This window comes from Helicoverpa zea, chromosome 13 (assembly GCF_022581195.2).
Source record: "Helicoverpa zea isolate HzStark_Cry1AcR chromosome 13, ilHelZeax1.1, whole genome shotgun sequence".
NCBI lineage: Eukaryota > Metazoa > Arthropoda > Insecta > Lepidoptera > Noctuidae > Helicoverpa > Helicoverpa zea.
Window position 1 is genome coordinate 9,887,544 of NC_061464.1, and position 12,131 is coordinate 9,899,674.

At 36.8% G+C, this 12,131-nt stretch overlaps 4 protein-coding genes across 4 annotated transcripts in view; 3 read left to right on the top strand and 1 right to left on the bottom strand.

Moving 5' to 3' along the window:
• LOC124635895 (myotubularin-related protein 5) overlaps positions 1-12,131 on the bottom strand; it is a 98,273-nt gene that overhangs the window by 23,477 nt on the left and 62,665 nt on the right.
• LOC124635892 lies at positions 446-2,470 on the top strand. The gene is made up of 4 exons (XM_047171848.1): positions 446-576; positions 1,103-1,255; positions 1,572-1,733; positions 2,192-2,470. The coding sequence occupies exons 1-4, from the start codon at positions 508-510 to the stop codon at positions 2,369-2,371; spliced, it is 564 nt and encodes a 187-aa protein (XP_047027804.1). The 5' UTR covers positions 446-507; the 3' UTR covers positions 2,372-2,470.
• Positions 4,247-8,533, top strand: LOC124635890. Its single transcript, XM_047171846.1, has 4 exons — positions 4,247-4,394; positions 4,663-4,815; positions 7,701-7,862; positions 8,261-8,533. The coding sequence occupies exons 1-4, from the start codon at positions 4,320-4,322 to the stop codon at positions 8,447-8,449; spliced, it is 579 nt and encodes a 192-aa protein (XP_047027802.1). The 5' UTR covers positions 4,247-4,319; the 3' UTR covers positions 8,450-8,533.
• On the top strand, positions 9,193-11,176 carry LOC124635889. The gene is made up of 4 exons (XM_047171845.1): positions 9,193-9,323; positions 9,692-9,847; positions 10,207-10,368; positions 10,740-11,176. Exons 1-4 carry the CDS (start codon positions 9,246-9,248, stop codon positions 10,932-10,934), a joined length of 591 nt encoding a protein of 196 aa, XP_047027801.1. The 5' UTR covers positions 9,193-9,245; the 3' UTR covers positions 10,935-11,176.

Consider the following 12,131-nt stretch of genomic DNA (forward strand, 5'->3'; position numbering starts at 1 on the left):
TCTGTAAATCTTGACTTATATTTACAAGATTTTTTGTGTTTATTGAAACGCTCTTATCTCTGGAGCTAGACAGCCCGTTTATCAGAGAAGGGTCACTTATTATTTGGTTTCCAGTTTTCACCGGACGCGGGAGAAAATGCTAGCAGAAGGTAGTTAATTAATCAGCCCTAAACTGTAAAACCTAGGACAAGATAAAACTTCCAGCAACAAGACCATCGTTCTGCTTCCGGAACAAATAAAAACAATTCCAATCAAAATAAAAACCTTGTTATTGCATTCTCAAAATAACAACAATACAATAAAAAGATGAATTAATGCAGTGATGATAGGACCACGATGCCTATCACCATTGACAAAGCTCATCACGCTATCAGATGCTATCAGACACCATCATAATGGCCATTGAACACGTTTGTTTGTCACGTTATATAATTGTGATATTATATATTTGGTTCATTTCTTGTGGAAGGTCTAGTAGATGGTACCGTTTGGTAGAAAAACAGTGCGATGTTGAAATATTGGTTGTTTTGCGGTGTGCTATGTAGTATTACATTGGTGATTCATGCGGGGGATATGGTAAGATTTGAATAGCATTTTCTAGTGTTATGGACTTAAATATTGACTCGTCAACTGCGTACTCGTAAGATGCCAGGAGCATAACCAAACGAATATACAAGATAACCAATATACAAGAGTAATAGTTACAAAGTACTGTTTGATACAATACATGTAAGGACTTACTGATCGCCTTTTCCATAGTGTATCATCGTCATCCTCCCCTTATCCCAATTTTATTTGGTATTAGCTTCCGCCAGCGGCTTCGCCCGCGTGGTGTGTTGATAAAAAGCCTATGTGTTAATCCAGGGTATCACCTATCTACATACCAAATTTCAATCAAGTCAGTCCAGCCGTTTTTGCGTGATTGAATAACAAACATACATCCATACATTCTCACAAACTTTCACATTTATAATATAATAGGAAGTAGGATAGGCGCAACATACTCTTCTATCTCCCGCCGTCTCACAAGTAATATTCTTTCTAGCCATGTCGACTTTCAGCTAGCCATTATATATACTGAATTTAAAGTACTACTTCCCAGGGTCCCGGTGTATGGAGCGTGCACTTCATAAAGAAATGTGAAGAGGAGGTACACAAGTTCAAGTTCGATATTGTTCAGAAGAAAATCAACAGAACCCACGACGGCTTCAACGCAGATCTTATATTGGAGGAAACTTTTAATAGTGATTTTGGAGTGAGTCTACATAATTTATATAGAAAATATAACATTCAGTATAACTTTAACAGGCCAAATAAGAATCTTTTTTGCACGCTGCAGTCTTTCTTAATAGCTTTGTAGAAACACTTTAAAATGTAACGAGGTAGGGCACACGAATGTCGTTGCATACAAATATTGATATACAGGGCAAGGCAACACAAATCTAAAGAGAGAACAATAACATAGTTTTTCTTAAACTATACAAAGTACCTATCCACCTTGAAAACTCTAAGGCTATATGTGGCCTCTTTCTGGGACATGAATAAAAAATATTATTCTTAATAATACCCAGGTCCGCATCGACATCTGCAAGTACGTAGACGGCGGCTGCAAGCAGTACCAGGTGTTATCCGACGACTGCTTCGTGAACTTCGTCAATAAATACGCAGAGAACAACGTCAGGAATTGCTTGGAAATAGCCGGCGTTGATCCGCCTGAATTCCCTATTAATGAGGTATCGCAATTTATTTACTAAAACGTCGATCGTTGTTAGTGTTTCCAAATCAATGAACGAATAGTTACAATAGATTGGTCGGTCGACATTCATCAATATTTTGGACAATACTAGCTGTGATAGTTTTGGTGACATCCTAAAATGTCTGACCACCAAAATGGGTTATGTTTTAGTAGCAAAGTTTCTTGAATTTTAACGCTGAATTATTCGGGAATGACGAATTGTCTACGATATTTCAAGTCACGGTCATAGAAGAAGACATTTCAATGAGAACAACCACAAAGACCTTGTTCTCTTGAATTTGTGATGATACTATTCTTCTAAACGCTAATTACACTTCTAAAGCCCTTCAACTGGCCTGCATTTCTTTGTATTTGGAGTCACGGTAATAATATCTGCAGTTGGAAAACCCTGGCCGTACCTGTCCTGGAGATTTACCTTTTTCTTCTACCCCACAGGGGGAGTACCACGTGACGGGCTACGAGTTCGACTACAGCGAGCTGCCTTCGGACGGCATGTATGGCATCTACTGCGCGAGAGCGTTCATCCTGAGAGGCTCGCAGGAGACCGGCTGCGTTGAGATACATGTCGAGTTCAAGGAAGTAGAGGAGGATGATGATGATTGTGATGATGAATAGGAGAAAATGTATTTTTTATATGTGTTATCTGTATCGGTCAAAATTATAAGTAGATACCTACATATGTTCTGAATTAAATAGTTTGATTGTTAAAACCAATTTGAATATTTTATTTTTGGTTCTAAGTAAATAGTGTAAGAAGGAATGCTTGTTCTTTGTGGATTGATTTTATAGTAAGTTGCAATTTAGTTCATCTCATTTTAATGATATTTGGTTGTAATTGACATACATATAAAGTTTTTTTTTTTTTTTTTTTTAATAAAGACATCAAAACAAATAGGCAAAGTTAAAATGCTTTCCTGGAAGAACTAATGTGAATTAAAGACAAGAGCGAGTGAGGGGTGTGCTAGTAATATAACTAATTAAACAGACAAAAAATAAATATTTTGTTTCTTTTTTCTTACTTCTGCGTACAAGTAATACCTTTTAACTGACAATAGATACGTATTTTTCTTATCATACTTACTATTCGACCATACTTTAACTCAGAGCAACATCCAAATATGAACAAACAAACTACAGATAGTAAGAGATGTGGATGTGATAATACGATATGAGGACTGTCATTACAAATACTATGTCCTATTTTATTTACTGTATTTATTTACGTAACGGTATTCTATTTTATATACCAGTTGGTAAATTTCATAAAATGGCAACATCGAACAAAGCTATAAGCCCTGATTTGAAAAGATTTCTCGGTGGGTCTATATTATATTATATTTTTTGTTTTATTTTAAAGTATGTTTTTATTGTATTTACTAACACTAGTTTTAAGTTTTTTCAAGTTACTAACATTCTATGGACTTGTGGGTCTGCAATAAAAAGTTTTTTTTATTTTTTTTATTATATTTTATAGGTGTTAAAGGTTACGAGTTTATTCGTTTGCTTGGACGCTAGTTACTATCTGGATCACTTTTAAAGTGTATCTAAAGAATGACAAATTTATCATGACAAGATAAATTATATGCATCCTGACAGATGGGCCAACATCGTCACCCAGTGGCTACCACAGGATGGTCATCGCAGGCGGGGTAGGCTCCGAAAGAAATGGCGGGACGACCTGGATGCCTACAATACTGATTGGTGGGAGGTCTCAAAAGATCGAGATGTGTGGAGGCAAAATGGGGAGGCCTTTGCCCAGTAGTGGGACAGTACGGGCTAAGAAAAAAAAAAAGATAAATTATTGTCTTCTAAACTTATAAATTAAATTTGATTATAGTGTAGCTACTAGACTACACTAATAGAAATACTTTTTCCTTAGAAAAAGGGTAAATTTGAGTCAGTAAGTCTCCTCCTGAACCCTTCCTGAACCCACTGCAGAAAGGATCATCATCTGATTTCCCCTCTCAAAAAACATACCCCTTGCATATGTATTTCTGTAGATACGCCGCTAGGCTAACGATGGTGAACATGTAAAAGCAGTAGCAGGAAAAGTAGAAGCTTTATCGAGCAGTTATAGTATAAGTCGATAAAAAAAAAATACCATTCTAGTAATGTATAAATTGGAAACCGTCTGATCATTACAAGTTCCTCCGTGTTTCGGCTCGTTAAATTGGTGGGCTGTCATTTGAACACCTTTATCTACCAAGGGGTATCGAGTTGCCCGAGTAACTGGGTGGAGGATATCCAGAGACACAGTTGCTCCATATGGCACACTGATATTCAGCTGCCCCCGCCTCAACAACCAAAGGCTAAGCAGATGACGAATAACAATCTGACGTAATCATAATTTCTTTTTTCAGTAAACAACTTATAAATAGCGTGAAAGAATGACCGCTGAACTATCGAACTTACGATCAAATTCTAATAGGTGATAAATACTATGAATTTGTTACGGAGATACCATCAATATGTACCTTTGACATGTCATGGACTATTGTTATATGAGTTTATTTAAGTGTGTGCAGAACTACTACGGGTCCTTTTGGATCGAAGTTCATGGAAGATGTTAAAATACGTTTTGATTTCATCGACGATCTTGGGTGTAGCAGTTGTGTTTGGCTTTCAGGGTCTTATGCTGGTAAATTATCAAGTCTTATAATTTTAAAACGAATGCGTCGATGTCGTTAAACTTGTCTAAGAACCACCGCCGGGTCAATAGCTTCCCGCTTAAAAAAACCGTATCCAAATCGGTTCTTTCGTTTTAAGACCCACGATGGTACTCCTCTATTTTGTATGCTGGGGGTTAAATAATACTGGACTTCAAAAAAAGCTTTCAAGTGTTCGGAATTATGATTAATAAAGACAAGGTATAACCGTAAAAATAATTACATATTAACAAATTGCAGGGCCCAGGACAATGGCTAGTACTAGACATAGTGCCTTGTGACAACCCGGAGCTATACTGGCCAGTCGACATCTCCCGACAGAAGATCAACCGCACCCATGACTCCTTCAGCATAAGCATGGACTTCGATAATGAACTCAACTTCTCTTATGCTGTAAGTATTTCTGGTCAGAAGATTGAAAAAGGATGGATTGTCTGACAGATGACATGAATGAGGTAGGAATGTAGATTTCTGACACTCACGCCAATATTTAAATAAAACTACTTATTACTATCTATATCTATACATATAATAAAATGATAGGAAAGTCAAAACTGTACATTTAATATTTTTTTTTAAAGAATACTTGGGGGGTGATCCATAATCGATTCTTAACCCAAAAATGTAGTTTTTAGAATTTTTGTCTGTATGTCTGTTTATCTGTTTGTCTGTATGTTTGTCCCGGATAAACTCAAAAAGTACTGCATGGATTTAAACCAAATTTTGCATGAATATTACTTGGGGGCCGGTTCAACACATAGGCTATATATTATCACGCTATCCCTTACGGGGGATGAGCAATGAACCATTATTTCTGTTAACGTTTCTGTGAAAGCGTATGCAATAATAACACATAATTGAATGTTGTACTTATATTAGTTGACCGGCCTATTATTAATCTTTAAACAGAAAATCTTGTTTTTATAAATAACTCGGGAGAAAAATAAAATTTTACGAAATTGTTTAGCCAAGGTTAACGTGGCTCCATCTATGGTATATAAAATACATCAAATTTGACAAAGCAGCGAGGTGGTAAATAAATAACACATATTAATTACCATTTATATTCACAGATGGAGTTGTCTATTTTCTATAATTCACCATTTTGTCACAAAGGGTTTAATTTTTTTATAGTTATTTTAAGTTAATATTGTTTGTCAGTTTGCCATGCCACATCAATATCCTGCTATAATTGTTATCGTGATTCAAGGAAAATTGATAGTACTTATCCAAATTTAAAACGGAGCCATCTAAACAGTTTTTCGAATATTAACGTCAAAAATGATTACATTCGCGGAACAATAAACTATCATGTAAAGCCATAGATGGAATTGCACATTTTTTCATAAGCAAATTGACTTGGGGTGTATTAGTTTAGCTTATCATCCAGTAATGTGGTGGCTTTTTTTATGAGAAATCATAAAATGATCCCTCGCGCTGAGGGCTAGCAGCATGAGAAAGTGTCAGACTCTATGTAATTGACTAAAACCCATCGTATTCCTTCTTAAGACTTTTATGTATCAGGGCCGCGATAACTATTTCGAACAATATGGTAACCTGAAAGCAACTTTAACTTTGGAAGAGTACTATTGAGTAGAACTCAAATAAATTTTAGTGTGTTGTAAAACATGCAACGCTTAAGGATCGTAGAAGAAAGGAGAAAGATCGATCTCTCGCAAGGGCTGCTAAGCGTGAGGTAAGGCTCCTGTAACTTGAGAAACAAGCCCAGACACAAAGTGCAGATTAAAAGAAATGGGAGGTTCTCGAGTTAATACCATACGCACGTAAGAAGCTTTTTCGCCTATCTTCGTCGCATACCAGACACATATTATACTTTCTTTCGACTTCTGATCTGCCAGACCCGAGCTGGGTCTAAAAAACGCCTTTTAGATAATCACGTTCGACATCATTCAGTTACAAAGGCAGAATTGCCATCAAACATGTTTTCGCTAAATGTGCTATCCGTTGGAGTAGGAGGCAGCGGACTGACTGAAAATTCGCACTTCTCATAATAACCGCTGTGGTGAACGTGGAAGACACCTCGGCAGCCAGGTGTCGAGAGTCGACTCCCGGCCACAGCAGTCTGTGGGCGGTGAGTTCGGGTGCATCCTTCTTCCGTCTCCTAGGAGACAACAGGCCCATGTCGGCAACGCGCGTTGTTCCACGCGCCCCTGAAGGAGAGTCAACAAACCCCAGTAGGCCAAAGCCTGCAGGGGCTGCGAGATTGTTCGAAAGAGTTATCGGGGCACAAGTAAAGGGCTTAAGAAGGAACATGGTGGGTTTTATTCGGTATGAGTCTGACGCACCCTCACGCTGCATCTACTGCGAGGCCAGACATTACATTGTCGCTGACAGAAAACCTTATTCTATTATGATCAAATCAAACTGATGGCTGAGTACTACATGTATCTCCAGGATGCCATGAAACGTGTTGCAAATGACTTTGGGAACTTGGTAATCCTTTTCTCCACCTTCACTACAGATTCACGGTACATATAGGTACAAATTAAATCAAGACATCCTTGGCTATGTGCAATAATCTGTATGTCATCTTGAGTCAAGTGGTCATGTTTATCACGTAGTTACCAACTAAATTAAATTAAGTTATATGATTGATGATGTTTTCAAAACGGTTGACTAGACCCAAAGATTTCCTGAACATTACAAACTCTACTTCTTTATTTAGATAAATGGCCACACATCCACAACACAACATTTATTGGTCAACCTGTGCGGCTGCTAAGTAGTAATCCTCTAGCTCCGCATTCTATATTGCCCACGCAGACGAAGTCGCGGGCAACAGCTATTGTACCATATACATATTATTTAATCCCGACGTTTCGGATCCTTTACAGCATCCTTGGTCACGGGCAGACCATAACCGCGATAAAATTCGTAAAAGTAGTTTTATTTAAAGGAAGTAGTTTTACTGAAAGAGAGGAATAAAAGCGGAAGACGTAATAGCGACGTCAATTAAAATAAGGGACAGGGTATGAAGAAACATAGGCTACAATGAGTGTGCTAAGTATGATTGTGGACGGATGGAGGAAAAGAGGCTAACAGAAAAAGAAATGAATAGATTGCTAGAAATAAAAGGAATACATGAATATGGGAGGTAATGTAAGATTGATGAAACACAAAGAGGACTGTGGGTGTGAGACATAATTACGCCAATCTCAAATAAAATTAGGAACAGAGCAAGAAGAAGTATGTAACTACATATTTCAATGAGACATCATGACCAAAGCCAAAATTAATTCGTGTATTAAATATTACAGGGCTTTGTAGATGCCTACCAAAAGCTGGATGGTGGTTTCAAATTCTACCAGAAAATAGAGAGCGACTGCACATGTACTTTCCTCAAAAAATATGCTAAGGAGAACATGGAAAGGTTTCTTGCTAATGCGCACTATGATCCGCCTGATTGTCCCTTACCAGCGGTTAGTGGTTAAATTAGATTTCTTATCAGGAACCGTCTACACTTCTTTTTGACTTGATCTTTCATTTGTCCGGAAAATCACTAGGCTATCGCTTTTCTTGTGAGGGATCATTATATGCATTTTTTGTGTCAAAAATTAAGCTGTTTGTTAAATTGCTACAACAATAATTATAACAATGTTAAGAAGAACTATCACCAACCCGCATTGAGCAAGCGTGGTGCTTAATGCTCATTCCCTCTCCGCGTGAGAGGAGGCCTGTGCCCAGCAGTCGGACGATATAAAGGCTGTAACAGTAACAGTAAAGAAGAACTAGCCGAGTGTTCAAGGCCTCTGCACGTTTTCTAGTTCCCAACTTATAAACAAAAGTATCTCATCACATTATACAACTAATTTTTCAGGGCCCATTCAGAGTAACTAACTTCGTAATGGACTACACGGAGTTACCGAAACATGGGGTGTATGGGACTTTCCTGGCGAACGCATACCTTGTGTACAAAGAAGAGAAGGTCGGCTGCATGAAGATCATACTTAACTTCGATGAACGAACTGAGGATGACGACGACGATGATGATTTTGATTTCTTTTAAAATTCATCATCTACTAGAGTCTATAACTTTATAGTGATAAGGAAATCAACTTGTAACATGATGGAATAAACATATAGACGGCAATTTGTGTGTTTTTTTTTTACCACTTACCTAACTATAATTTACGATAAACCTAAGGTAGACCCGACGCGAGTCAATTTAACTGGAAATAGCTTGTCTAAATTGTAATACTATCATACCTCACGTCAGAAACGCAACTGCAAATAAATCTGTCTGATAAAAGACGGAGGAGTGATACATGGGCCTATGACCTTAAGGTGGTTCCTGACTAGAGATCACTTCTCCATTCAACGACTGCGTCAGCATAACTAAACGAAAAGGTCTAGGTACGAGTATGGTGCATGTTATGAAAAATCTTTGTTGAACGGTGATGGACAGCAACAAAATCGGCTGATGGTTATGATATCTTGAATATATCAAAAATGATTGAATGGCCAGAGTGCATTGGTATAATTACTACTCTTAAGGCAAAGAGCTAATTCAATTGATTGCGAAAACGGTGTCAAGTAAAAATCATAAGAAATCGGAAAACCATGACCTTCGACAACAACCAAAATGTGGTCGCTTCTATAAACAATACCTATGTAACCCACACTTAGAAATAACAATGAAAAATATAAAAAACATATAATCTTACACTAAACGTCGGTAAATGCTATTAATTTACTTCAGAGATACAATCAATATGAACACTTGTCATGTCATAGCACATCACAGAAAGTATTTAAGCCCTTGCAAATCTGCCAACTGTTGTACTGTTCGAAGTTATTGTAAAATGTTAAAATGTTTTTTGTTTATTTTTATCATCAGTGTGTTTGTTCCGTTGGTGTTAGCTATGCGAGGGATGATTTTGGTAAGTTTGATGAAAACCCACTTGATGGAGGGATTATTCATATAAAGAAGCATCTAGCACAAATACCAAGAAAAAAACTTCATAAACAGCAGAATGTTTTAGCTACTCAAATATTAAATTGAGCCATTGGTACTTTTTGATGAATATCCTGTAACAATTTGTCATCTTCATCATCATATCGCAATTCTATTTGGGATCGGCGCTTTTCTATCTGCTATCATCTCAAGTAAAGGCAATATGTCCCGTTAAAAAACTTTTACAAATTGAGTAAGTACTAAATAACCAGATATTTTTTAACCATCTTAGACCTATTACCCACAAAACTATGTTTTTCTCTAAAGTAGAATGAATTATATTCTCTTTTCCAGGGCCCAGGACGTTGGCTGGTGCTGAACATCATAGAATGCGAGAACCCTGATCAGTACGAAATCATGTACAATATCAATCGCAAGAAGATCAACCGCACCCATGATTGCTTCAACATGAATATGGAACTTGATAGGGTCATCAATACTACTTATGCTGTTAGTATGTTTGAAGAATTTATAGTAAAAAAGAAACCAGCGTGTTTTCTCCCGCGTTCCGTAACGTCTTCACGCCTCTACCTAAGATGTTACCTATGTAGCCTTTCTCGATAAATGGGCTATCTTACACTCAATTATTTTTTCAATAAGGCCGATATTTCCTAGGCCATTTAAACAAAATCTTCAACTTTATAATTTGAGTATAGTATAAGTAGTATATTAAAATAGCTTTTGCGAGTTGCGATAGCTACATAAACGAATGTTCAGTGTATGTTGATAAGCTCTTACTAGCGAAACAAATGAAATCCTTGGTTCCTAACGATAAGAAGAATTCCTAAAGAAGTTATAATCCTTTTCAGATACATATAGACGTATACCAAGAATTTGATGGGCGCTTCAATTTCTACAAGAAGATCACTGACGACTGTGCTTGTAGTTTCGTTATGACGCACGCGGGAGTGAGCGCGAAGAGAGCTCTCACTATGGCTAATATTGATCCCCCTGATTGTCCATTGCAACCGGTAAGTATTATTACACTGTTTATGTGACAGCCAGGACCTGCGGTGTATCGTGCTTTCAGAAACACTAAATAATTTGTTATGACAAGATCACCTTATCCACGGGCCGACTGGCTTTGAGTCAGTCACGAGCTCTCCAGATCCGATACAGCGAGAGAATGTCAGACTTTTATTGACTAACAGCCATCTTTTCTTTTTCTGGAGCCCTACAAGCACTAAGACCTCAGTAACTTATTACGTTTCTAACGATCCAGGAGCCTAGTAGGTAAATGTTAATAGTACACTCATTCATGATTCCACTTCCTTATGGACAAGACTTTTTTGGTTGGTTATAGCCAGTTTCATAATATAACATTTTGTGTTATTTATTTCAGGGGCCCATAACAATAAACAACTTCGTGATGGACTACAGAGAACTCTCAAGACATAGTGTTTATGGAACATTTCAAGCCGACGTATATTTATTATATAACAAAGTCAGAATAGCTTGCACACGAGTCATAGCTAACTTTGAGTATGTGGATGACGAAGCTGATGACTTTGACTTTGATGACTATGGCGATTTTTAATATTGTGGAGTTCTTTGTAAATTTTTATATTAAATGATGATCGACAAATGGAATTACACAATTTATTTTTCGATATAGAGTTCAAGTATAGTCTACCACTTAGTATGGTACGGCTTTGGTGGTGCAAATTATGTATGAATGTGAAACATACTGTTCAAGAGTTTCTACGATTTACCAAAACTGAAATCAAAGATCCTTTGACCAAAAACTCCCCTACAGTGAATAAACTAAACAAATGATTATAAATTGTTTTATTCAAAACTGTTCCCAGCCATTCCATCTGTGTAACTAAGGAACAACTCCCCGCAGTTGGGTAAAAAGTAGAGTACCTATGTCGTTTCTCAAAAATATTCTTTATTTAGAAACTTGATATAACCTTGAAGTTACGACACAAAACTGGATATAGCATGAAAGAATTAATAATGAAACACCACCCATTCAATGTTTTGCTAAAATGTCGACAAATGCTATTTAATACTTCAGAGATACAATCAATATGAACATTTGTCATGAGCATTATTATTGTATAAATGTATTTAAACTCATGGAAAAAAACAACTGCTATAGTTTGAGCAAAGGTATAAATAATGTCCCATGTTTTGTATTTTTCGGATTGTATATGTTAATTCCCTTGGTTATTGGTTCTTCCTATGATGTCGACTACTTTGTTTAAAAGGAACTGTTATTGTATGGCTATCCAAATATTTAACAAGCTACCTAAAACTGTAAGGGAACTACCACTGTTTAAATTTAAGAATGTGCTCAAGAAATGGCTTTTAGAGAAATGTTTCTATTCTATGGCCGAGTACATGGCTCACAAGGAAAAAATTGTTTAGGTTAGGTACCATAAATTCTTAATATTGTATTATTAGTTTTTAAGATTTTAAATTGTTATTTGTTTTTAATTTTGTTCTAGCTGGTAAATACGTTTTTTATTTATATTTGTATGCCGATGCTACGGCGAAACATGCAGAACTTATAACAAATGTTACATCTATGTACCCCGTGTTTCATACAAATAAAGATTCTTATTCTAGTCTCCTCGTAAGTAGTATATAAAAACTAGCTTCCACCCGCGGCTTCGCCCGCGTAGAGTTCGGTTATATCGCGTTTCCAAGAGAATTATTCAAAAGTCCGGGATAAAAACTATCCTATGTTATTTCTCAAGGTCAACTCTATACAGTTCAGTGGTATAGA

Coding starts and splice junctions, on each gene's coding strand:
- LOC124635890 (XM_047171846.1), top strand. CDS start 4,320: ATGTTAAAATACGTTTTGATTTCATCGACGATCTTGGGTGTAGCAGTT. Junction 4,395..4,662: donor GCTTTCAGGGTCTTATGCTG/GTAAATTATCAA, acceptor AACAAATTGCAG/GGCCCAGGACAATGGCTAGT. Junction 7,863..8,260: donor CTGATTGTCCCTTACCAGCG/GTTAGTGGTTAA, acceptor CTAATTTTTCAG/GGCCCATTCAGAGTAACTAA.
- LOC124635892 (XM_047171848.1), top strand. CDS start 508: ATGTTGAAATATTGGTTGTTTTGCGGTGTGCTATGTAGTATTACATTG. Junction 1,256..1,571: donor CTTTTAATAGTGATTTTGGA/GTGAGTCTACAT, acceptor AATAATACCCAG/GTCCGCATCGACATCTGCAA. Junction 1,734..2,191: donor CTGAATTCCCTATTAATGAG/GTATCGCAATTT, acceptor TCTACCCCACAG/GGGGAGTACCACGTGACGGG.
- LOC124635889 (XM_047171845.1), top strand. CDS start 9,246: ATGTTAAAATGTTTTTTGTTTATTTTTATCATCAGTGTGTTTGTTCCG. Junction 9,848..10,206: donor TCATCAATACTACTTATGCT/GTTAGTATGTTT, acceptor AATCCTTTTCAG/ATACATATAGACGTATACCA. Junction 10,369..10,739: donor CTGATTGTCCATTGCAACCG/GTAAGTATTATT, acceptor TATTTATTTCAG/GGGCCCATAACAATAAACAA.